The 26748-nt window shown below is 47.8% G+C and overlaps 2 protein-coding genes across 5 annotated transcripts; one reads left to right on the top strand and one right to left on the bottom strand.

Moving 5' to 3' along the window:
- Positions 1 to 656: 656 nt before the first annotated feature.
- Positions 657 to 7903, bottom strand: Lrit1 (leucine rich repeat, Ig-like and transmembrane domains 1). The gene is made up of 4 exons (XM_038309504.1): positions 7782 to 7903; positions 5193 to 5659; positions 3190 to 3495; positions 657 to 1630 (listed from the first exon to the last, which is right to left on the bottom strand). The coding sequence occupies exons 1-4, from the start codon at positions 7901 to 7903 to the stop codon at positions 657 to 659; spliced, it is 1869 nt and encodes a 622-aa protein (XP_038165432.1).
- Positions 7904 to 11162: 3259 nt separating this feature from the next.
- On the top strand, positions 11163 to 23811 carry Rgr (retinal G protein coupled receptor). Of its 4 annotated transcripts, none has more exons than XM_038350171.1 (7): positions 11163 to 11241; positions 13376 to 13532; positions 14420 to 14541; positions 18343 to 18496; positions 19911 to 20028; positions 23136 to 23249; positions 23689 to 23811. In XM_038350171.1, the coding sequence occupies exons 1-7, from the start codon at positions 11163 to 11165 to the stop codon at positions 23809 to 23811; spliced, it is 867 nt and encodes a 288-aa protein (XP_038206099.1). The 4 variants fall into 4 exon arrangements, with proteins under 4 accessions (XP_038206099.1, XP_038206098.1, XP_038206100.1 ...); XM_038350170.1 differs by having other exon boundaries at positions 14393 to 14541; XM_038350172.1 differs by lacking the exon at positions 23136 to 23249.
- The last annotated feature ends 2937 nt before the right edge of the window (positions 23812 to 26748 follow it).

Raw genomic sequence — 26748 nt, 5'->3', positions numbered from 1 at the left:
GTGGACCATGCCGTAAATTTGTTTTGCAGATGTTCTGTCTTCCATCATCACCTTCAGAGGATTAGTAACTTCATTTGACTGGTTAAAGTTGCATTTGGCCATGAGACTCTCATTGGCAGATACAATATGAGCACAAGCAGCAAGGTACCAACCTCACACAAAGAGGCCTTGCATGATTTAACTCATTCCTCTCATGTCATCCGAGAAAAGTCTGCCCTAGGTAGCCACTGTTACGCTCCACCTTGGGGCCCAATGGAACACACAGCAGAGCCATGCCAACCTACAGACGAACAGCGGAAAAGTAAGTATCTTAGTGCTGCAAACCAGAGTTTTTGCTTTTATTTGTTATGTAGCAGAAACAGACTGATACAAGCAAAATACTTAACACTCGCTTCTTCTCCAGGAAAATAGAGAGAACCACGGTGCCTGCAAATACTAATGGCTGTTATGAGAGTCAAGTAAATTAATACCTACAAAGTGCTTTGGACACCTGCTGGACCATAGTAAGTGCTTAATAAGCTGTGTTAGCTGTCGTTGAAGTAAGTGTACGTGTAAGTACCTGAGCCATCAGGGTGGCTGAGCACACAGTCAGGGTGTGAAAGTGTGTGAAACTGAAGAGGGAGAGTGACCAGGCAGGTGTCAATGGAGACTCGGGCTCAGCAGAAGTACTCATTGATGCGTCGGCCACCCCTGACTCCCAAGAGCTGGGAGTCCAGGCTGGAGCGCGCTGAGAGAAGCCTGTCCGCCTCACTGAGGCTGCTCCGGGACAACTCCTCTGAGCCATCCTCGCTGTGGCCCAGTCTTTCCAAGTTAACATAGGCACCGGATGCCTCCGCGGAGCCCCCAGTGCGGCACTTTTGGCAGCGTCTTCGGAGAGCCCCGCAGCAAACCAGCAGGGTGGGAGGCAGGGCGATAATGGCTGCCACGCTGATCACCACCATGTTGATGAGCCGCTGGGTGCCCTCTGCATCTACCACCTCGTCAGTAGAGAAGATGACACACTGTTCCTTCGTAGGCACCAGGCCCTGCACACAGACACATGCCACATACTTGGTCTTTGGAGCAAGCCCCTCGATGGTGACACTAGTCTTCCCAGGCTCCACAGTCATCCTCCGCATGTCACGCTGCCCAAAGACGGCATAAAGGACACTAAAGGCCATCGTGTTCTGAGCTTGAGGGGCCTTCCACACCAGCGACACACTGTGGTAAGTATCTCCCACCACCTTGAGAGACCTGACCATCTGGACCCCCTGGGGTTCTGCTCGCTCTCTGGAGAACTCTCCTGGGACATCCATCTGTAAGTGCTGGAGCTCCAACCCCTCCTTTACGGGTGCCGAGGGCTTGGTAGCCAGAGCTACAGGTTCCGGTATATGGGGGACATGCCTGGCCACCAGCTTGTTGTTGTAAGCAGCAGCTTCTGCCCCCTCTCCTGTCCTTGGCCACGGGACCCCCGGAACCCCACTATATTCTGTAGAAGTCTGGGGTTCAGTGACAATCAAGGAGATAAGAGTTTCAGAAGCCCCTAGAAAGTTCTTGGCCTGGCAGATGTAGTCTCCTGAGTCGAAGAGAGATACAACAGGCAGATCCAGCAAAGTCCAGCTTGAGCCATCACTGGAAACTTCCTGGTGCACTAGAGAGAGAAGAGGCAGGAATGAAAGAATTAGTGAATTATCTTCACAGGCTCCCTTCTAAGGCCAATGTCACACACAGTCCCTGGTCTACACACACTATGGTGAATACCACTCATTCCAAGAAAATAGTGGCGGGCACTCAACTCTCAAGTCCCTCATGGCCCACTTTACTGGGTTACTCAGGAACAAGCTACTTAAGTGCAATGAATTGCCTGCAAAGTTTAATCTCCTCAGAGTTTACCCTTCAGGTTCTAGAGCATGGCAAACGGGTCCCATCAGGGAGCAGGCAAGTGCCTTGAGGGTAGGTAGGTTCAGGGGCAAGTATGAGGAAGAGAAGACAATCCGAAGTGCCATAACCACCTCTGCACACCCCAACTGACACATCTAATTAGCAACCTCACCTTTGTGTTTTTTGCACAGTGGAGCCTTCTGCACCGAACTGACCTAAAATCCCTACCCTAGAACAACAGCAGTCAGCCTTGTTGAGGAGCCGGAAGAAAGCTGGGGGTAATGTGAGATTTTTCCGGTTAGGTGCTAAAAAATGATTTCTGCTCGACTTGTTTTCTTCCTGTGTCTGGCTGTGACTCTGGTCCCTGATGTCATCATAAGAGAAATGATCCATCTCTGCCCACACCACTCAGCCAGAATAGATACTTCGTACACACCATAAAGCCAGGGCTAGACTGACTGGAATCCCAGCTTCTTCATATATGAGCTGTGTGATATGGGGCAGGCATTCACCTCTCAGCACTTCCATTTATTTGTATGAAAAAAGAAAAGATAATCAGGTTGCTTTTTACAATTTTGGTTTGGTTTGGCTCAGTGGAGGGGTTGATTCTGACAGACGGTCCCATGTAGCCCATTTTACTAACCTGTAACTCTTTGTGTAGCTAAGATTGACCTTGAACTTCTGATCTTCCCACCTCCCAAATGCTAGGGCTATAGACTCAGATTACCAACCTCACTGACTTTTTAAAGTTCAAAGACATTATGGACATAATTTGCTTAACACAATGTTAGACCCATAAGATTACAAGATTTCAGCAGATGGCAATTCTATCACTATTTATCCCCAATGTTTCTGGGTTAATATTTTTTAAAGGAAAAACCTGCTAAAATGTTAAATACACTAAGTATTTTCTTCCTTAAAAAAAAAAAATCAGTGTTGTGCTGGGCTGTCGGCATATACCTTTAATCCCAGCACTCGGAAGGCAGAGACAGGCAGATCTTTGAGTTCAAGGCCAGCCTGGTCTACAAGGACAGTCAGGGCTACACAGAGAAACCCTGATTCAAAACAAATTAACTTTGTATTGCTCCTAACATGGGTCCTGAGTTTCTGATAATTAAGTAACTAAGGAGAAGTGACAGGATGCATTGAGAGCCACTGTCACAACCAATGTCCAACATGCGAGCAGATTCTAGTCAACCCCATTCGGACAAATCAGAATCCAGCCTGGCTTACACCAGTCCCTGCTAATTTTGTCCGCTCTCCATTTGGGAAGCTGACCCACCTGTATGAACCCAGTGCTCAACACAGACGACCTTGTTGCTCACACACCTGTGCCATTGAGTGGGCGTCCATTGGCTCTCCTCCAGCTCATCTCAGGACCTGGGATCCCAGTTGCTCCACAGCGTAGCAATACCGTGCTACCCAAGGGGGACATGATGCTGGTCACCCCTGGACGGAGCTCTGGGCTCTGACACTTTCTCAGCTCCAGCTGGCTGAAGGCCACCCCAGCCAGGGTGCGTGGGCTGGCGCACCTCAGTCTAGGCTCGATGAAGACCAAGTTTAAAGCCCAGCCTTCTAGGAGATGAACTAGGCCATAGAGTCGACAGTCACATACCCAGGGGTTGTCCTGGAGCCCTGCAGAAGGGAGAGAGCAAGCAAGAGGTTCATGGTAGATCTCCAGATCCAGCTGCCTGTCCCCCTGAGAAAATGAGGCAGGTTTTCTGCTCAAAGTCAGCAGAACTGACCTCCAGTCCCAGCTCCTTGCCTTGCTAATATGTGACCTGAGACTTGGTTCGGCGACAGCACCGTTCTCTGCTGCTGTTTCTTTCTTCATAAATAAACTGTTTACGATATCAAGAATTAGAGGACACTCAAAAACACTCCCTGGGTCTGAGGAGATAGCTCGGCAAATAATAATCCAGCCCTTGCTGGATGAGCCTGAGGAACAGTTTGGATTTCCTAATACACATAAAAGCCAGGCAGGCATGGTGGAAGCCTGCAGTCCTCACACTAGGAAGGCAAAGGCAAACTGTAGTTAAACCAGCTGAACCAGTGAGCTCTGGGTTAGTGGGAGACCCTGCGTCAATAAATAAAATGGAGACTGACCATGAAAGGCAAGTGACATCAATTTCAGGTATGCACATTCATATACGTGGGCACCTGCTTACACACACATATGCCCCTATGCATGCAAGCATGCATACACACATGCTACATGCACATAAATATGCAAGAAGACCTAGTGACCATATGAATGGTTAGTCTCACACACTAGGGACAAAGACTGAAAATTGTACCACCTGCCTTAGAAGCAATCAAATTGATGATAAAAATTTTCGCAAGTTCCCTTCTCACCATCCATCCTTCAGATGCATTTGCGCACATATACTAAGGATGCATGGCTGAGAATAGTCTCCCGCACCGAAGCTGTTGATGAGACGGTGAAAACAATCTAAAGACCTTTGAAGGGGGGTTGGCTGCTTCACCGCGGTAAATGAACCTGCTCATTGCGGCTGTTTAGGAAGATCTCAGAGATATATTGTTGGATGAGAATATTGGTGTTTGTTAATACATACAATATGATTTTAAAAAATGACAGCAGGGGCTGGAGATGGCTCAGCAGTTAAGAGAATCTGGCACCCACATGTAGGTTCACACCCATCTATAACTCCAGATACAGGGGATTCGATGCCCTCTTCTGGCCTACGAGGGCACCAGACACACATGTGATACACAAATACTTCTAAAATTGTAAAAATACACAGCTTTTCTGTGTGTGTGTGTGTGTGTGTGTGTGTGTGTGTATGCACATGTAAAAGATAAGAATCTTTTAAGTAAACATGATAATTAGCAGCTGTCCTTGGGAGAGAGATTAGGCTAGGAAAAGGGGCGAAGAGATCATTAGCTTCTTTGCTTTGTTTTTCATGGCTTTTCCAGTTAGCCATCAGCCCCAGGAGCAGGCAGGTGCCCTGGGCAGAAAAGGCTTGCTTATTTACTTGGTAAACTTTTGGTTAATCAGGAGCAAGGAAGGATAGAAGAGGCAGAGGGTCTAGCTGACATATTGCACCGACTCATTCCATCCTGAGCTGGGAAACTGAGTTTAGGGACCTCCCAAGTCTCAGTTTTCTGATTTCTGGAATCTGAGCTGGCTCTGTTTGTCTGGGACTACTAAACCTGAAATTAACGTCGACATCATCCCATCGTCCCTCAAGTATAGAAGGTGAGCATGATATCAGTCATGATATCATCAGACTCAGAGAGGCTTGAAGAGTTGCCTAAAAAACCCAACATGCACCAGGATGGTTCTTGATGATGGATGCCATCTTGATTACCTAGGACTAGCCTGGCACGGTGGCCGGAAAGGAAGGGTCCGGTCTTCAGGTGAGCCCAGGTGTCCAGCAGCTCCAGAGGTAGCCTCATCAAGTGGTTGTTGGAGAGGTCCAGGAAAGTAAGGTTCTCCAGGAAGTGCGCAGCCTCAGGTGGCAAGGTCAACAAGCGATTGGCCTGCAGGTCCAGCAGCTGCAACTGTGGAGCATCCCTGAGCGCCGCCCAGGGGAAAGCAGCCAGGCGGTTCCCAGGCAGACGAAGCTCTCGTAGGCGACGCAGCCCCCTGAGCATGAGGGCGCTGAGCTCGCTGAGAGCGTTGTAAGGCAGCCATAGCTGCTCCAGGCGGCTGAGAGACCTGAAGGCCTCTCCAGGCACCCTGCGTATGGCGGTTCGCTCCAGGCGCAACCTGCAGGTGTCCGGAGGAACTGAGGCTGGGGGCAGCGTCAAGTCAGGGTCGCTGCACACCACTGTCCTGGTCACAGAAACGGGGGATGGGGAAGGTTTGAACAAGCATTCTTCCCTTATGAGGTCCCAGATCTGCTTGTTAACACAGACACCAACCGCAGTGTCTGGTAGGCTCTGGAGAAAGCACCCCAGAACATGGAATCAAAGTCACAGTGCCTGCCCATTGCTGTTGATAATCTAGCCAAAGAATAGAGACCTGAATACATATATAGAAAGACTCTAATACGTAATACATAGACATGCAGTGCCTATCTGTATGGGTAGGATGTTAACAAGGAAGATGGCTTGGATACAGGTAAAGGAAGGGACATTGTAGGGAAATTGTCCCTTAACGCGGCCCTGGGGAGGGATATGGATGGTCAAGGGAGGGCGTACAGGGTCAAAAGAGCCTAACATGAGTCACCCTAAAAAACTAGGCACTAAGAGAAAGAGAAACCTCTATTTAGGTGCCTATGTTACCCCGACCAAGCCACCTCCCAGGACGCATAGCAGAACTGTAATTCCCAGAGGCTCACATAGTGTGTTCAGGATCCAAACATGAAGCAGGAAGGGAGCTGGGATGCTGCTCTACAAGGTTAGAACTGGGTCTGAGGAAGGCATCTGACATACAGAAGGGGCTTTATCTCAATGTGCAGCCTGTGCCTGTGGCCACTAGAGACTGGGGTTTCTCTGCAACCTTCCATGGCCTCACTGCTCTCGCAAGACACTCTGCAGATAGTGGAATGTCCATGCATGGCAGAATTCCCAGAGTCTAAAAATTAGATCCACGGATCTCTGGGAGTTCGAGGCCAGCCTGGTCTACAAGAGCTAGTTCCAAGACAGGCTCTAAAGCTACAGAGAAACCCTGTCTCGAATAACCAAAAGCAACCAAAAAAGTTAGATCCATGGATTCTGGTACTGGTTCCATCACCAATGGCATGTGACACTGAGACATTTGCTCTCTGTGGATGGTGTCACTTTTGTGACCAGAGTGACAAAAGCACCCTCACAACACTGTCCTTAGTCATCAGCCATTTTCCAGGCTGATTGAGCATCATTACAGATCAGCCTGTCTTACTTAGTAAAAGCAAATTCACTTCCCATATCAATTAAATCATCAAACACATCAAAAATAGAATGCTTCCTTTCTCTGGAACAGACAAGTTCTTTTTTTCTGGAGGTTTCTCTCCATTCTCAGCCTCTATCAACCCCGATCTAGCCAACATCGAGAGGAAGGTAGTGCCAACAACATCATTTCCACACTCAGAAATGATGAGTGGTTCTCCAGTATTCACACGAGGCAAAGAAGAAAGGATGATGAACGCCACAAGGTTGAGAAGTTGGTAGGAAAAACCCCGCGTGAGGGACTGAAGTCCTTGAACCCATTAGAAACTAAGTTTCTTCCTGAATCAGCCAAGGACATGGAAGAAAGATGACTTAAAGTTCTCTGACGAGAGCAAGAAAGTGAGCTCCATGAAAAAGGCAAGAGTCCGCCAACCACAGTGGTTTTCCTTCCAAGGTCCATGAAGTGGAGAAGAAAGCATGAGGGAAAATCAAGGAGTGGGCTGAGGAAGGAGGGAGCTTCCTGCTACAAAATGGGCATTTCTGGCCTTGTAGATAATCAAGTGGGAGGAAATACATAAGGAGGCATGTGTCCCACCATGGGTTAGGAGGCAAAGTCACCTGAATGTGACTGAATGTCTTGTGGAGGTCACATGTGAGAATGGGAGATGCCTAGAAAGAAGGCTGGGAGGTGCAAAGAGGAAGGAAAACAGGAAGGAAGCAGATGAAGGGAAAGAATGAGAGACGGAAGAAACCTCTAGACTTCTAAAAGAGGGCTTCACCCCACCAGAAACACGAAGAAAGGCTCAGGAAAAACTTCCAGACCCTGGCCCCTACATGTCCCACACCTCATAGGCAGAGTAAACTCCCTGGGTACTGAAGATGACCCATCACACACTGCTTTCCCAAGATATTGTGTCTCAAGGGTCCCTGATCCAGCATGTCTATGTGTATCAGATAGCCTCAGGTGGGAGCAGGTGACTCGTGAGTAAGTGGACAGCTGCCAGACATCCAACCCCTCCCAACTCTGCCTAGCCAGTGGAGCTGTGAAGGCTTGATGGCCCATCCCGCACCTGGAAGTGTCCTACCTGGCCTTGCTGCCGTCACTCAAGGTGTGCAGGCTGCAGCTGCATTGAGAGGGACAGATGCTCCAGGCCTGGTGAGGTCCCCCAAGTGCAAGGAGCCAGACCATGCCCAGGGACACCCACATGACTTCTGGCTCCTCTTGGGCCCAGGCAGGGAACCTGTCCCCAGGAATGCTCTGTCCTGCTTGTCCAGTAAGTCCAGCAGCTACCAACTTGCTCATCACTCTCCAACCCCCACCCAAGGCTATGGGATAAACACAGGCTGGGGATTAGGGAGGGAGCCCCAGTCCTAGCACTTAGCAGCTTATTGCTCCCTGAATCACCCAGTCTTGAGGGGAGGGAGAGAATCCCTCTAAAGCCACAGCCCCAGGCAGAAGAAGCTGGGGCGCAGCAAGATAAAGCAGATGGGCCGCTGCCCAGAGGCACGTGACTAGCTGAGTAGTGGACTGGGCTGTTTATTTGCAAAGAACTTCATTTAAACCAGGCCATGGGTAACAGATCTGTTTCCTTGGGGTGCAAGGCTTAGGAAAAAAAAAACAGAACTGTGGTCTCTAATAAAGGTCTTTGAAAATTGTCTCCTGTGACAGTCCTAGAAAAAAATAGGAGTGACAAGAAGCAAGGCTTTCTGAAGAGAATGCAAGCATTAGCAAGAGTCCATGCATCAGGGCACAACCCCTGTACTCAGATCTCAGATCACCACTTACAGAAGATAAAGCTTTTCCACCTGAGAGCTGCTGAAAATTAGCCCAGGCTTGCCCATCTGTGGCTGTCTGCGGGACAGAGCCTTCCCACAAACTGTAAATTTCTGGAACTTACAGGCACTTGCTCACCAAGGAGCTGGGAAGATTCTGTAGTGCTGGGAGACATTAGCAATGTCTACCTATGCTCACATACATGGGCAAACACCTGCCGTTCCTCAGCTACCCACAGAGCTCAGTCTTAGATATCAGTGGGCTACCTTTTGAGGCATTTCCACCCATGCTTACAGCAAGGGGGGTCACTGCAAGGGGAAAGGGGTCTGCCTTCCTCAAGGGTCACCCACCAAGAAGGGTCCTAGAGCTGGATGTCACAGAGGTTTTTATTTGTTTTCTCTTCTCCAACCCCATCCTGCAAAACCTTCCCAAGATGCCAGGGAGGAGGGAATTTGAGATCTCCTGAAAAGTTACCCATTCACTGGCTTTGCTTTCTGACTCAGAATACTTGGTCCTCCGGCTTTTCTGGTAGATTCCACAGTCTGGCATGCATAATGGCCTAGTCAAGCCTAGGCTGGTGAGGTTGGACCCAGGAAGACACCTGGAGACTTGCTAGATAGTTTTATGTCAACTTGGCAAAAGCTGGAGTCATCTGTGAGGAGAGACCTTCAATTAAGAAGGTCTTTATAAAATCTGGCTGTATACAAGCCTGTAGGACATTTTCTTAATAGTGATTACAGGGGAGGACTCAGTTATTTGTGGGTGGGGCCATCCCTGGGCTGGTGGTCCTGGGTTCTATAACAAAGCAGGCTGAGCAAGTCATGTGAAGCAAACCAGTAAGCAGCACCCTCCATGGTCTCTGCATCAGCTCCTCCCTCCAGGCTCCTGTCTTGTTTGAGTTTCTATCCTAACTTCCTTCAGTGATGAACAGTACTATGGAAGTGTAAGCCAACAAACTCTTTCCTGCCCAAGTTGCTTTGGTCATGGTGTTTGTTGTAGCAACAGTAACCCTAACTAAGACAGAACCCAGTGCATACACACAGTGCCTAGCTCCATGCCAAGCCAGTCTAGACAGGACCAGCTCCTGAAAAAAAGATGCTTTTCTTACATTCTCTTCCTATCCGACCAATAGCATTTTCTTAGTGTTAATACAGTACCTCTCACTCTCCTTCTGAAATCAAAGATGCCCCGGCCTGCTGCCACACCCAGGCTGCCTTTTCCTCTTCTTTGGAATGCCTCCACTCAGACTTCATTTAGTTGACTCTGTACTTTTTCCCTAACTTTGTCCCTTCTCTTCTTTCCTGATGTCTTTGGGGGTCTTGTGGGCATGGGAAGCCAGCCGCAGGTGTTAACCAGCAAGTTAGAAATCAGAAAAGAATAGGTAAGGCCCTGGAGGATGTAGCTGCAACTTCGGGCTCAAAGAGTCATTAAGTTCGGACTTAGGTAGGTATTGATAGGAGGGAAGGTTTGTGACCTGGGCGCTGCCAGAACAGAATGAGTTGCTCTTCTAGAGGGGATCAGAGGTAGTGCCTGTATGCTGGTATGCTGCAGCTCCACTTCCAACTCACTGCATGGCCCTGGGCTGATTCCTAACTCACTTATCTCCAGTCTCCTCATCTGAAAAGGACGGATTCTGGCATCTAAACCATGGGGTTAGTTTGAGGAGTCTTCTGATGACCACCCTTAGTGTGGTCCCTAACTTCAGGAGACATGCACTATTTTGCTAATAGCCTTCTGGGACTTGGTTTCTCCATCTGAAGATTAGTTGTTGCACAGATCATTGTTTTCTGATGTGGATTTCAGTATGAGCAGGTAGACAACTTGAGTCAAGACCTCGTGTGGAGAAACCAAAGTTTTAAGTGAGTTTTGAGGCACTTTGAAAAAGAGTGCAAGCCGTCCTTCATGCTGAGAGATACTTTATGCATGCATAGCTCGAAGGTTGTGTGGGAGATAGGAAGTGAAGCCCCAAAGTCTAAATCCACAATATATTCAAACCAGCACTTAACTAGGAAAAGGCAAGGAACACAAATGCCTAAGCTGAATAGATAATGACCCAATGGTTGCAATGCAGAGCTATAGCCAGTAATGGCAGCTTTGAAACCAGAAGCTGAGGGTCTGATACCTGTCAACACTTTTTTTTATGGCAGCACATGACTTCAAAAGCATAACCCTTCCCTGAATGCTTGCCTGTATATGCCAATGTACACACACACACACACACACACACACACACACACACACACATGCACACACACATGCGCATGAACGTCCAGATACTTAGCTTGTCAGGAACTGTGCACATAGAAGGACCTGGCCACTATCCAATTCTCAGGGACAGCTGCAGCTCAAATCCTTTCTTCCGCTTCCCTCTCTTGGTTATGCAACCCGTTCCCAATTCAGCTTTTGGTCACACACCATTTGGATCCTAGACCTTAATCCTGCCCAGGGGGGCTGAAATGAACAAGGCAGGGCTCATTCCAGCTTCACACAGGCGCCACTGTCCTTCTGCTGAATGGATTCTTTCTGTGTGAGCCAAGAGCAAGACTTAGAAGGGTGAGGAAAACAGAAGGTGTTCAAAGTCTACCATAGTAAGCTCCATGTGCCAGTGGGTGGGGTAACCCTTTATAAAGGAGGAGCCTGGCTTCAGAGAGCCAGGAGAGAGCTGAGTGGCCGACAAGGAGGGTGTCCGAGGATGGCAGCAAACAGGGCCCTGCCTGCTGGTTTTGGGGAACTCGAGGTGCTAGCTGTGGGGACAGTGCTGTTGATAGAAGGTGAGCCAAGCAAGACCTTGGGTGGGGCGAGGACCCAGTGGTTACCAGAACCCAGGCCACAGCCATGGAGGGGGAATGCCATCCTGGCTGCCTCTCCTCTGGATCCAGGGGTTATTCTCACCTCCCCCTTAGGAAGTAGCATGCTGGGTAGGAGCCAGGATAAAGAAGTCAGGCAAGGGCCAAAGACAGAGGCCCTTGGACAGGAGATAGCTGCTGAGGAGGTAACTGGACCAGGCCTGTGCTTTTCATGTCCCTCAAGCCAATAGAAAATTTAATCCATTTCCCCAGAAATTTTGCTGAGACTGTCTTATAAGAGCATGTACTCAGAAGTCTCCAGAGATAGACAGTTCAGCTGACTTCCCACTGGGGGACATTGTCACAGTATTGCCTAGTCATAAAGGTGTGTCTGCAGAGGCAAAGTTGAATCATTAGTATAAAATTATGGTTTAAATAGCTATACAGGGAATTTAAGTTCATTAGCCCCGGGCGACCTCTGCCTTAGTCTGCCACTACCCCCACCAAGTCTATATCAACAATCAAAGTTTTTTCTCCAGCAACAGCTACTTAGGTCCAAGAGATGCCTACCTCAAGTTAGAATCTCTAAGATGCTTAGTGAGTACAGAAATGGGATTCTCCCCACAGCCAGGCTGGTGGGGTACAGTCTCCATTCAAACCGGACCCAGAAGAGTAACCGTGCATTCTTTCACATGGCGAGGACTAACAGTGGGGGAGGGAGTGACCATCAGACCCTGCAGATCCTGGACATCATGGAGTGGGCCCCATTTTCTGGGAACCCTTCAACTTAGCCTGCTTTTCGGGTCCTCTAATATGCTAGGAAGTTTACTTCATGTCTTTACATTTGCTTCTCTTTCTAGGATTCTTTCCCATACACTGACTTACACAATTTTAAAGGAAAAAACTTTCTCTCTCCATCACCACCCCCCGCCCTTTCTAATAAGAGGGGGATGTTATTGAGGCTGTAACCTAGGGCTTTCACAAGTCAGATAAGTTCTCTACTGCTAGGGAGATGCGTAGTCCTGTTTTGACTTTCTAGCTTTGAGGTAGAGCTATGTAGGCCTACCTTGGATTTGCAATTCTCCTGCCTCAGTTTCTTCAGTATCATGCCCACCAGGTTCAGCTCTTGCTCTTTTATTTTTTATTTATTTATTTATTTTTTTTTTTGGTTTTTCGAGACAGGGTTTCTCTGTAGCTTTGGAGCCTGTCCTGGAATTAGCTCTTGTAGACCAGGCTGATCTCGAACTCACAGAGATCCGCCTGCCTCTGCCTCTGCCTCCCGAGTGCTGGGATTAAAGGCGTGCACCACCACCGCCCGGCAGCTCTTGCTCTTTTTTTTTTTTTTTTTTTTTTTTTTGGTTTTTCGAGACAGGGTTTCTCTGAAGCTTTTTTTTTAGAGCCTGTCCTGGAACTAGCTCTTGTAGACCAGGCTGGCCTCGAACTCACAGAGATCTGCCTGCCTCTGCCTCCCGAGTGCTGGGATTAAAGGCGTGCGCCACCACCGCCCGGCTAGCTCTTGCTCTTTTAAAACAAGAAGCTAAGGTTAAGAAAGTTCAAGGAACAGCAAGGGAGTGACCAAGCTAAAATTGAAAGTCTGGTCTCTGCTTCTCAAGAACCCCTCCTGCAGCTTCACCTCCTTGCCTGGTGTCCTCGATCACTCTAGGCTCTGAGTTGGATCCTCCCCTCCAGGTCCCTCCAGGGCATGGCCCCACAGCCCTTGAAAGAGGCATTTTGAAATCTGAAAGACTCGAGACTTTCTGTCTCTTTTTGTGCACTCAGCGCATGTGTGCTAACGAGCATCTCTGAGCCACGGAGAGAAGACTGAATGACAGGGTCCATGCGACACGCTCTTCAGGGACTGTCACAGCACAAGCCACATTGGGCTGTGCAGTCCTCTGGTGCGTCTTCCTGTCAGATCCTCAGTTGGTAGTGAACAGGGAGAATCACAGACTTCACTGCCTGAGGGTCATCCCACCAGAGTAGCAATCGAAAAGATGTGTGAGAGGATGCTGAGGTGAAATCTGGGAGGTTCCTGAAACTCCACCAACCCCAGACCCAGCTTGTGATGCCCACATGGGCCTCACCTCGGTGCCAGCCTCGATACCACCCTTCCTTTCAGCGCTCTCTGGCCTCAGCCTCAATGGCCTGACCATCTTCTCTTTCTGCAAGACTCCAGATCTGCGGACTCCCAGCAACCTGCTGGTACTAAGCCTGGCCCTGGCAGACAGTGGGATCAGCCTGAATGCCCTTGTTGCAGCTGTATCGAGCCTCCTCCGGTACCAGCCCCTTCCCCTTCCATAGTCTCTGGCACCTCGGGGTCATGGTCAAGCAAACCAGAGCCTTCCTTTCTACCTATAGAAAACGGTCACAAGGTCAGAGGTTAAGTAGGCGGAATTAAGTTAAACTCAAATTCCTGGTTATTGATGAAGACTTAGCCACTGTCTGTAATTGCAGGGGTTTCTCAGACCTGAGCAAAGAGACGGTGGACTGGAGGGATTCAGAACCTGAGCCCTGCGTTCAAGTGGTTGAGCCTTGAGTCCTTGCTTTATCATTTCCAGTCCTGGGATACATCTACCAATTACATATTACAACCTAATTCATATGTTTGGTTGGATGTACTGGTTTAATTATTTACAAACAGCTTGAACTAATACTCTATGGTAGGCCCTAAATAGGTGTTTGTTAAAGCAAACATGATTTAGACCAGTGTCTAGTACCTCATGTGCATACCAGGGTCTTGTCATGCGGTCTGCAAAGGTGTCTTTGGAGTCTAAATTAGTAAGAATTCCTCCTCTCACAGTGAACCAGTGCTTCTTCCTCAGCTTCACCATGGGAAGGAGAATCCACAACTTGGGGGTTTACCCTCTAGGTTTGCCTTCATCTGTTGTGGTACCCTGGATACGAAATTTCGTTTCTCTTGGCCTCATTACCCACCTGTAAGGGAGATGATCATCCCAAAGGACCTTTCACCCATTGGTGGTTCCTTAGCCCACTGACCTAAACGCCAGGGGTCCCAGTTCCACCATGGGAAGATACTATTAATTAATAAGGTCCTCTTTGGGGGAGCAGGGATAGCATCCAGGAACCTTCCAGCTTCCTCTGGGCAGGTGTGGGTGCGGGGAAGGATGGAGGGAAGGTTCATTACGCCCATTGTTTCCCACAGGCGCTGGCCATATGGTTCAGAGGGCTGCCAGGCTCATGGTTTCCAGGGTTTTGCAATGGCACTGGCAAGCATCAGTGGCAGTGCAGCCATCGCCTGGGGTCGCTACCACCACTACTGCACCCGTATGTCTCTGGGCCTGCTGACTGTGGGGACACTGAGTGCATGAGGATAAAAGAGAGGGCAGGGTGGTCAGTAGTCAACTCAGCTCAGTGTTTTCCAAACAGGAGAGTGTGGTTGGGAGGGAGGGCACACGCACATAACGTATTACATTCATTACAGAAGAGGAGGGAGAGGGAGGATGGAAAGGCCTGCTTTGAGATGTTCATTAGAAAGACTGTGTCTGCCCTTGCTACAGTCTTGCTTCAAGTCTTTGAACCTCAGTTTTCTTACCTGCATGATTATTTTAAAAAACAATCTTTTGCAGGGCGGTGGTGGCGCACGCCTTTAATCCCAGCACTCGGGAGGCAGAGGCAGGCGGATCTCTGTGAGTTCGAGACCAGCCTGGTCTACAAGAGCTAGTTCCAGGACAGGCTCCAAAGCCACAGAGAAACCCTGTCTCGAAAAACCAAAAAAAAAAAAAAAAATCTTTAGAGATTCATTTTGAAAATAAATGAGATCATGGGCATAGAAAACATCCTGGAAGTCAGGTAAATTTGGGGGACAGAAGGAGGGTGAAGTATGTGTGTGTGTGTGTGTGTGTGTGTGTGTGTGTGTGTCAGAAGGAGGGGTCTGGGTATGTTCCCACCATGCCATTTCATGGGTCCATGGCAGAGCCACATGAAGATGAACCCAGGTCTAGATTTCCCAAGCTTTGCTGTAGATTTTGTCATTAGTGTGCCACCTGCTCTGCGGTTGCTTGTCGTCTTTGATTTTGTTTTGAGGCAGGCTCTTATGTACCCCAGGCTGGCTTCAGACTCCCTATGAGTGCTAGAATGACAGGCATGCCCTACCAAGCCTGCTTCATGCAGTGCTAGGGATAAACCTAGTGGCTCACGCATGCCAGACAAGCACTGTGTTAATGAGCTATGTCCCTAACCCTTGGTTGTTATTTTTTTTCCCCAGCAAATAAGTTACTTTAAAAAATGTCAGACTTTTATTTTAGTTCTATGGGCTTTCTTTTATCTCATTAGTTCTGTTTTATGACAGTCTCAGGCAGCTCAGGCTCCATATGAAGGCAGGGTGACTGAAATCCTGGTCCTCCCGTCTCCATTTCCCAAACCAGCTATTATGAGTGTGTATCACTGTGCCTTGCCTAGTTCTCTTTAGAACTTAATTAGGATCTGGCTATATAGCTCAATTGGTAGGGCTTTTGCTTAGCATCTACAAGGCCTTGGATCTAGCCCTCAGTACCACAAAAACCTGGTGTGATGGTGCACACCTTTAATGCCAGCACTTTAAATGGAGGATGACAGAGCCAGAACAACCAGGAGTTCAAGGTTGTTTTCAGTTACTTAGTGAGTTCAAGGCCAACCTGAGTTACAAAAGGCCTTATCTCCAAATCAACAACAAACAAGGCCAACCTGAGTTACAAAAGGCCTTATCTCCAAATCAACAACAAAAATAACTAATGTTTATTCTTCTTAACGTCCTATTCTAAATGACAGCTGTGAAATCACAGGTGTCATGCACTTAAATTTCAGTACATGTTAAAACCCACAACATTACCACTAGCAGAGAGAGGCACATGAGCATACTTTGAGGAACTGTAATTCCACTGACCTAGACAGAAAACCTCCGGTGTGCAGCCTAAGAAACAGGCATAGAGCAGAAGGTAGGCAACCAGTCCCATGACACTAGCCCAGTAAATAGAGCTAGCACCGGCATTGAGTATGGCCAGGATGTCTCCAGAGGGTGTTAATTCCTTTCTCAACTGAGTCCAAGTCTTTCATGGTGGATTTTATCAGCATGAAGGCTCCTTTAGGGTCCATGACCCCCACAAGCCTAACCTTCAGGCATCAAGAGCCTCTCTCTTGGTGAAAAACTGCCTTGTTTTTACTCTGAGTGATGCTAGGCTAGCCTCTCCTGTTAACATGGCCTTGGGATCCTTCTTTATGGCTTCCATATTGCCTTTTCCAAATATCCCCAGGATCATCACAACATACACACAAGCAAACACACACATGCACACACACACTCACATGCATGTGCACACATATGCACAACGCCTGCACACATATGTATGCCTGCACACATGTAGACATGCATACACACATACATGGAGGGAGGGGAGAGGAAGAGAGAGAGAGAGAGAGAGAGAGAGAGAGAGAGAGAGAGAGAGAGAGAGAGAGAGAGAGAGAGAGAGAGAGAGAGAGAGAGAGAGAGAGAGAGAGAAAGAAGAGAGAGAGAGGAAGAGAGAGAGAGTCTTCTCTGGGAGTCACAAACATCTCTTCAATTAACCTCCAACCGCACCATGCCTTTGCATCAAATTCCTTTCTGCTTTGAGGAGTGCAACAGAACAGCCTGAAGACAGGGACTAGTGAGGAGGGAGGCCAGGCTCATCTGCTCCATTATTGGGTGACAGTGAACACTCTATCATGGAAATGTTTTTCATGCAAAAAGGCTTCTGCCCCACGTGGGCAAAGCTGGATGTTAATTACCACGCTCTCTGATGGAGTAAAGGGTGCCTTAGTTGGCCTGGGATACTATAACAAAACATCAAAGAGTAGATGGCTTAAACAATAAAACTCTATTTCTCTCAAGCCTGAGATCAGCATGCCAGCATGTCTAGGCGTGCTTGGTGCAGCTCATCTTTGTATATGTTCACCAAACTACATCTTTGTTTGTTTGTTTGCATGTTTGTTTGCTTGTTTGTTTGTTTTGAGACAGGGTTTCTCTGTGTAACAGTCCAGCTGTCCTGGAGCTAGCTCCTGTAGACCAGGCTGGCCTTGAACTCACAGAGATCTGCCTGCCTCTGCCTCCTGAGTGCTAGGATTAAAGGTGTGTGCCATCACTGCCATGTACCAAACTGCATCTTCACAGTTCATTGCTCTCATGTCTGTCCTTATATGAATATGAGAGTTGTGAACTACACTGCAGTCTAGAAAGATCCATACTAAAGGAGCATGAAGCTCACTCAGGGACTCCCCATTCATGATGAGTGAGCTCCCAAAGTTTTACCTTCAACGGCCATCACACTACATGTATCACAATACAAATAGACATTACAATCTCAGCACTTGCATTGGAGGACACAACCTATCTTTAGCAGGGAAGTGCACATTCAAACAAAGTTCATCTGATGTGTTATCAGGAGAGGCTAGGTGTGGGGTGAGGGAGGTTGTAGACCTGTTCTTCTTTGCTTGTCCTATCGGGAGCCCTGTCTTCTGCCCTGGGATCAAAAGGGCTCAACAAATAATCCACAGAGAGACGAGGACACCTGGGACAGATGTGCTGAAGACAGGCCAGTCAAAGAGGCTGCAGAAGGTAGAGAACATGACTACAGCTGGTCAGTCAGGCTGGACCACATCACACCCTAAAGAGGCTGTCAGTACAATAGCTTCCACCAGCAGTCCTGAGATCAAATCCAGGTCCCTGAGCTTCTGTGGAGCATCCTGAGAGCAGACACCTGCCTCTCAGCAAGCCCCCCTCCTCTACCCAAACTACTGTATAGATCTCTTCCTCAACCTTGGCCTTGGGTGACACATCTGTCTTTTGTTTACATTCCCTCCCTCCTCCTCTCTGTTCTCTAAGGATGATTTAGGATATATGAGGAGACCGTCACGCCCCATGATCTCTTTTGCTCATCATAGTCTTCAAATGCAGAGAGCTTCATGCTCAGTATGGAGAAAACTGAGGTTCAAAGATACCCATGCTATTACTATTGGACTAGGGATTTGGGGACTCTGCAGCAACTAAGTCCATTCTTTTGAATGTAGTCAAGCTATCTCTTTACAACCTATCTTTCTTTCCTCTATCTCATACAGGTAGACAGTTGGCATGGAACACAGCCATCCCTCTGGTGCTGTTTGTGTGGCTATCATCTGCCTTCTGGGCATCCCTGCCCCTGATGGGCTGGGGCCACTATGACTACGAGCCTTTGGGGACATGTTGTACATTGGACTATTCTAGAGGTGACAGGTGAGATAAAACTTGTAGCTTTGAGGCTCACTTCTACAGGGATCTTGACTTAAGCTTCTGTGGGAAGAAAACTCAACTGGAACAATGTCAAATTTTGGAGAAACCCAAAGGAGCATTATACAGTGGGTCATTGGTCTGTGTCAGTCATAACTATTATGGGACTCCACTACCCTTTGGCCCTCTTCAGCACAGGGAGTTGTCTTGGTGCAGAATGCATTGATTTGGGGAGGCACCCAGGCCCTCAGACAAACATATCTAAAGCACATAAGGACTTTACATAGGTGGGGACCTGCCAGCATGGAGATATGTTCACCATCTTTTCTCAGCATGTAATGTGGGCTAAACCCTGTCAAAATAGGATTGAATATGAATACATGCAGTCTCCACAACCATGGAATTTTCTTATACTACCGCACCATCTGTGTGTCTCTGGGGGAGAAAGAGATTAGAAAATCCATCAGGTATCAATTTGGGGATTGGTCACAATGACTTCTAGCACCAAGCCTCCCCGCAATCCTCCCTCTTGTTTCCAGCACAGTTACATTGGATTCGTGTTTTACAGACAAGGCAGACTCATGGAACATTTGCCCCTGATAACAGGCTTCTCACGTCAAATTGACCTATGCATTTGGATGATCCTAATGTCCTGCAGAACATCACCCACCAAGGCTTCCTCATGCTTCTCCTTAGTGAACAAACAAAATGTATCCCTTGAGTAGCCTCCCCTTCATGAAGTCAGGAATGCATCCTTATGACTCCCAGTTGTTTCCGGTCATCCTCCCAGTCCCTCGAGGCCTGAACCGAGACCACAGGCTCTTTGGCAGACCCTTTAATGAGTTTTCCATTGTTGATTTTTGAGACACTAGCTCACACTAGCTCAGGCTGTCCTGGAATTCACTCTAGAACTCAGGCTGGCAGTGAACTTGTGGCAATCCTCCTGCCTGGCCTCCCAGGTGTGAGTCACCATACCCAGCCCCTTCATTGATTGCTTAAAGAGATAGTATCCAGTCTCTAACACCTATGGGTTATTTTCAAATCCTTAAGCAAATCAAGAAATGTCCTTGGATATTCTTCCCTCTCGGCCCACTGATACCTTCAGAATTTAGTGACTATATTTTCCAAAATGAAGAATTTCATCCACCCTTGGCCAACAAACAAAACAGCAGGGCTGAGCATCTGAGCTTGAAAAAGAATCCTTTCTTCATCTGAGTTCCTGGTTCCCAAAGGCAAACTTCAGGAAGACCTATGGCTCCTGACTACCCAGCAGAGATTCGCTGGGTACAGGAGCACCGAGTATGAGCACATGTCTAAGATGGGGTGCTGCCACTCACTGTCCAGCACCGACACTGGTGGCATCCTGAGCTGCTGGCATCCTGGGTGAGGTGACCTCTGTTTTTCTCTGCTCTGCCTGTAGAAACGAAATCAGTTTCCTTTTCACCATGGCCTTTTTCAACTTCCTGGTGCCGCTTCTCATCACGCTCACTTCGTACCGGCTCATGGAACACAAACTCTCCAGGAGCGGTCATCTTCCGGTAAGAAGCCAGCTCCTGCAGCAGCGGGGGCCACTGGGTCCTCTCCGAGCCCCTGGCAACATTCATGGCACGACAGAAGTCGGGGTTTTGCAAAAGTCATCAGAAAAAAAAGCAGCTTGCATAGATCATATATTGTTAGGGCTAGAAAATACCTTTCTGTTGCTCAGATTTCCAAAGCTTAGGCAGCAAGGGCCCAAACAAGACCGATTTGCCCAGATCTCGCAGCCCCGAGATCCAGGCTCCCACATTCCATCCTGCAGGCTGTTATGCTTCAGTCTCCCTAGGGATTTGAGGCTTGGCATTAAATTGCAGGACTCTTCAAATGCTGCTTTTTAAATTGCTTTGCTATGTTTAATTTAATCACAGTCACAGGCTATTACCCACCACATCAAACCACACCTGCAAGCACATTTGTCCAAGAAAATGATGCTTTAAAATAAGACCTCCTGGCCAGCTCAGAATTCCGATATTAAAACTCTCGTGCCAGAGATTTTCATTTGACTCTGCCCCTTAAGCAATTAACAAATGAGCCGTAACTGGCAGCAAAGGGTTGTTTTTAAGGAAAGCAAATATTGATATTACAGACATTATATGTATTTTCACTTCATCTTTGTGAATCTTTTCTGATGAGTGGAAGCTTTGTCACAGACTGGGAAGAGGTGCGGAGAAGGGAGCTAAAGGACTCACCCATGCCCCACGTTTAGTAACAGCAGAGGTGGAGTGGATCAAATCCCAGACCTGAAGCTCTTCCACAAAGTGCTCGATTTTAGTGCATAAAAATATTCTTTTTAGTAAGACAATATGCCACTGAAATTTATTCCTGTGAATTAGAAAACAACATTATATATTACTTTCATCTGTGGGTCTAACTAAAATGTCGAGGGCTGCCCTGGGACAAAAATCCTGGCCCCGACCCTGGAGGCCAGAGCACTATCTCCTCGATTCTTGTCCACATTGCTTACCTCAACATTAAAAATTATTTGTATTAATTCTTTGAGAACTTCATACAGTGTGGTTTTATTTTATTCAATCACACCCCTTCCCATAACTCCTCTCAGGTTCACCCCTACTTTCTTTATCCCCAGCTCATGTTCTCTTTTTAAATAACTGAATCCACCAACCCCAATTTGTGCTGCCCATATAGTTACACACATGGGACCTTTAACTGGAGCATGGTCAGCCAACCAGAGTTTACACCCTTGAAAGCCACCAACTGGCCATAGCTTCTTAGGGGTGGAGCTCATGAACCACTTCCCACTCCATGCTAGAAAGTTGGCTGGTTTGGTTCCATGCAGACAGCCACAGCTTCTGTGGCTTCATGAGTGCAGCTGTCATGTCATTCCCTGAAGGTGCTGATACTCCCATCCTACCTGAGCCCGGGCTCTAACAGTGTGTGCACCACTTTCCTCTATACTTCCTGAACTGCTATGTGTGTGTGTGTGCATGTGTGTGTGTGTGTGTGTGTATGTGTCTCTCTGTGTGTTCATGTGTGTGTGTCTCTGTCTGTCTGTGTCCCATTTTCTTCTACAGTTCCTGAGTGTTCTCTCAAGTGCTCGAGTGTTCTCAACACACAATTGTAAAGACTTGATGCTAAGATCCACATGTGAGTGGATCGTGTAAGCAATGCCTGTCTTTCTAGGTCTGGGTTTCACTTAGTATGTTTTCCAGTTCAACCCATTTACCTATGAATTTCATTTTCCTTACAGCTGAATAAAATCCCGCTGTCTATTATTATCCATTTTCATGATCTATTCATCAGTCGGTTGTCTTCTCGACTGTTTCTGTGTCCTAGCAATTGTGAACACAGCAGCTATGAACATAGGTGAGCATGTGTCTCTGAGGTAGGAAGCAGAGTCCTTTGGATGCCCAGGAGTGATATTATTAGGTCATACGGTAGATCTGTTTCCATAGTGACTGCATCAGCTCACACTGCTCCAACAATGAATGCCATTGCAACTCAAAACAATTAACGGGAGGCAAAGGCAGACTGATCTCTGCGAGCTCAAGGCCACCCACCCCGGTCGACATGGGCATACACACATGGAGGTCATAGGACAACTCGCTGAAGTCAATTCTCACCTTCCATCATGTGGGTCCGAGAGCTGGAGTCAGATTGTTAGGGTTGGATATAAGTGCATTTGTCTACCCAGCCACGTCATTGGCCTTTCCCACCCCAACTTTGATCTGCACACATGAAATTTTCACACTTATTGGGGGTTCCATCAGCCAGAAGACCACCACCATAATTTCCTCATCTTTCTGAGGCATCAGCTCTGCTTGCCCGAGCTTTGGTCACTATCCACAGCACCAAGGTTCCGAGCAAAGCTGGGAGCTTCTGGAGATGGAACTGTCTACTGTAAGGAGCTAGTTTCCCTCCTAGCCTCAATGCTCCATCTGTCTTCACTACACGTTTTTCTCCAGAAGAGGGGTAATTCACAAGAAAATAAAAATGGTTCCTGGTTCACATTTGAGGAGCATTGGTGGAAGGAGTTCACATGGCTGTGAAGACCGAAAGTCGATGCTTATTGCCTTTGCCACTCTCCAGGTTTTTGAGACGGGGTCTTTCACTGCTGCTTGGCTCGACTGGGTAACCAGTGAGCCCCATGTATCTTTCTTGTCGCCACCTCCCAGTTTTGGGATTACAGGCATGTGCCACTGCATGTCGCTTTTCACATGGGTGCTGGACGTCCGAATTTCATCCTCCTGCTTGCACAGCAAGGCCTCTGCCCACTGAGCTGTATTACCAGGATCACTGCTCAACATAGTTTAAAGATTCAACATTGAAGGGAATGTGTCTTTGTCCAGTTAAATCTCCTTTGCTATATAATCATGTCTAAGAATGTTGCTCACTATTAATCCCACCCCAGTTCCTACCTCCAGGCAACTCAGCTCTATCATACCATTTTATAGACAAGGAAACTGAGGTCGGGTAAGCTTAAATACCAGGCTTACGGCTACATAGCCTTTCAAGACAAAGAGCTCATATTCTGCTGGATATTCTGCTGGTTCAACCTCTTCCTAGAGCCTGACCTGTGCTAGCACCCCTGCCTCTGCATGACTATGGCCACCTAGAATGAAGGATGCTTCTTCTGATGTTTCCTCCCTAGGTGAACACCACTCTGCCAGGCAGGATGCTGCTGCTGGGCTGGGGCCCCTATGCCCTCCTGTACCTATATGCAACCGTCGCAGATGTGGGCTTCATCTCTCCCAAGCTACAGATGGTACAGACTCTTCCAAAGCCCAAAGAATCCTCCACATCTTCACATCTGTCTGTCTCGCTGTATCACACCTTCTGGCTTCCTGCTAACTCACCCACTTGGTCTCTCTTTCGTTCCCCTCCCTCTTTCTTCCTTTAAATGTTTGCAAAGTACAGAAAATGTTTTTGTTCCAAAATGCCCCATCAACCCTTGGGCCATACTGAGATAATAGAGACAGCTAGACATAGAGTGAGCATATGCTCTGAGACCAGGGGCTGGGATTGACACCCAGGTTGGGCATGGGTAGGATGTGACATTTGATGAACCATAGACATCTACCAGGAAAGACTCAGAGGCTGAAGAATCAAATGATTGGCAGTTGCAAGGGGATGAGTCATAAAGTGCCCCTGGGAGAGATGTAGAGGCTTCAGAGCATTTATCACAGGCTTTTCCAACACAACAGGTGCCTGCCCTCATTGCCAAAACCATGCCCACAGTCAACGCCATGAACTACGCCTTGCCCAGTGAGATGATCTACAGAGGGGTCTGGCAGTGCCTGTCTCCACAGAAGAGCAAGCAGAACTGAACCCAGTGAGATTCTTCAAGGCGTTGCTCGCAGTCAAGGCTACCTCTGCAAGCTTGGGCTGAGCCCATGGCAGGAAGATGCCCTAGCATACTTTCCAGAAGCCCCAGAAACATGCTGACCCTTATCCAGCAGCCTCGAGAGTCCTGTTGAGTCCAGAATTAGGCTGGACCCAAGAATTCAGATACTAGGTTCATGGAAGGAGTACTAGTCTCTGCCCCTCTACACACAGATTAAGAGGCCCTGGAAACATAACTCTCTCCAAACTTAGATATCTGAAGCCCAGAGCAAAGACAGCATTATGGACTAAGGAAGATGCTGCATGGTTGAACACGCTAACATGCTCACCAAGCACATAAAATGTTTCCGGAAACAGGGCTACTGAAATAAGCCTTGGCCATGTCCTACATGAACCCAGTCTTAAAATAAAAGGAGACAAAGACCTGGGGTTTTTTTTGGGGGGGGGAGGGGAAGGGAAGACTCATCTGAGGCTTTCAGCTTTCAAATAACACTTATTGTAATGGCATCAATAGCTTATTCGGCTCCTTGCTCTATATCCCATATATGGTAAAACATGATTCGTATTGCGAGATGACAGTAAAGACGATTTGACCATACAGACTGAAGCAGATCATGCAGGTTACATCCTCCCTGAGTCAGCCACCAGCACCAGAACTCAAAATAAGAGAGATTTGGGTTGAAGTTTGATTTAAAATGTTCTGGAACTCATTGCCAATATTTAAAAAAAAATGGAAGCAATTATTTAAGTGTCCAGATGTCAGGAGATGTGGACCCACCGCTCTGCCTTCCTCTTCACGGTGACAGTTTGCAGAGCTCAGGGTGACTCTTTGCCGAGCCCTTTGCCCAGAGCACACAGGATCCTGTTCCAGCTCAGATGTTCCCTGTAGAGCCCAGGTGCTTCTGGGTTTGTGACACTAATGGAGGGGCCCCAGCCACCTTCAGATGTTCACCTGCATCTTCTACAGAGTCAGCAAGTCAGGATCAAGATATACTAGGTGCAAAGTCCTGTGTGAGACCCGCTGTCCTGGAGGACAGTGGGGATGACTGACAGAGTGATGGAGCCCCTGCTGGAAGTCCAGTGGTGGAAGGAACAGATGGCCCAGGCACTGTGAGAGATAGAAATCACTTCGTATGAAGCCAAGAACCTGAACAGACCAGTTTCTGGGGATGAGGGGTGGTCACGAGAATAACCTGTAGACTTGGGTCTTCCTCCTGGTTCTCCAGATGCACAAAATCAGGCCACATAGAAACAACCCAGAAGGCGCTTGCATAAAACAGAGTCCTGTAGCCAGGCATGGTGGTGCACACCTTTCACCCCAGCACTTGAGGGTCAGAGGCAGGTGGTTCTCTGCAAGTTCAAGGCCAGCCTGGTCTACAGACTGAGTTCCAGGATAGCCAGGGCCACACAGAGAAACCATGATTTGGAAAAAAAGAAAAAGAAAACAGCAACACAACAAAACCCCATCCCTGTTTAGTTGTTTTGCAGAATGAATTGAGGAAAAGGAGAATGGTAGCAGCCTTCCCATGGCATCTTTTCTGGGTTATGTTCTGAGCCGGGTGCTGTGCAGACAAGGTTACACTTGACCATATTTCAGGGCCCACAAAGGATGCTTGACCTAGGCTGTGGATAGAGAGAGAAGCCCGGAAATCCCAGGGTCAAAACTGGGCTTGCACACATCTCGGAAGCCAGGGTAGAAATTACTGAACAATTGCAGCCATTCAAGTGCAATTAGACAGAACAATATAGGGAGTATAAAGACAGCGCTGGAGTTCCTGCCGATTCACTTAAGTCCTTACCACAGAACGGAACCGCTTTTCTTACTCCATATGAAGAAGTATGTCATCCAATTTACAGTCAATACAGTTCAGCTCTGCATGCCAATGGAATTTGAATGTGTTTCCATGTTAGCCTCATTCTGGATAGAAAAAATTGTTCAGTTTAACCAGAAAACTCAAATGCCACCATGGTTTCTCAGTTTTCTTTTAAAGGGCAGACCAGTTAGGAGAAAGGCTCCGTATATGTTCTTTTGTGCCATGACCAGCGTCTGTGCCATGACCAGCGTCTGTGCCATGACCAGAGACTCTGCCATGACCAGCGTCTGTGCCATGACCAGGGTCTCTGTCATGACCAATGTCTGTCTGTGTTGCCCCCTTGTTTGGTGGCCATGGAGCAGAAACTTTCTTTGTCTATGTTTTCTGTCTTCTTGATCTCAGTGGATTCTGATCAGGCCAGAGGGTGTTGATTCTATAAAAAGTCTCTTCCTCAACCAAAATGTTTAGTGTGGGCTCAATTATCTCCTCCCAACTTAAACCAAACCAACCAACAAACCAGCCAATTAACAGCAACAAAAAACAAAGCATCCTGGATACAAAGTCTCCAAGGAAGTGAGGTTAAGTGAGAGAAGCACCCTAATGCCCCAAATGGTCTCTTTCTAGGAGAAGGCAGCACAGAGCCAGGACTCTGGCCACCTGTCCGCTCCCATGCACACAGTAGGACAAGTCCTTGTGAGCACACAGTGAACAACTGCCATCTGCACACCCGAGCACAGGCCTCAGCAGACACGTCCTTCGGCTTTCCAGCCTCTGGACCCAAGGGAGATGCAGGCGTGCTGTCTGAGCCTCTGCATCTATGAGCTTTTGTTAGCGTGCCTCTAGCAGGCAACTCGTTTTCAATTGGAACTCATTTCAAAGAGATTCATAACAGAGACAAACAAAAGCTTGGAGTGAAGACCCTGGAATACCAGGTCCACTTGTACAGAATTCTAGCTTGTTTTCCTTTTAGCCTAAAATTGTGAGCCAGGCACGGTGTCACACACCATGTGACATTGCAGCATATATGTATATACTCTTTAGGTCAAGCCTCAAAAATACATGTTTATGATATGAGATATGAAATTTGCCTGCTAAGACCTCTTCAGA

Source organism: Arvicola amphibius, chromosome 12, assembly GCF_903992535.2.
Source record: "Arvicola amphibius chromosome 12, mArvAmp1.2, whole genome shotgun sequence".
NCBI lineage: Eukaryota > Metazoa > Chordata > Mammalia > Rodentia > Cricetidae > Arvicola > Arvicola amphibius.
This window is presented reverse-complemented; position numbering and strand designations above follow the sequence as displayed.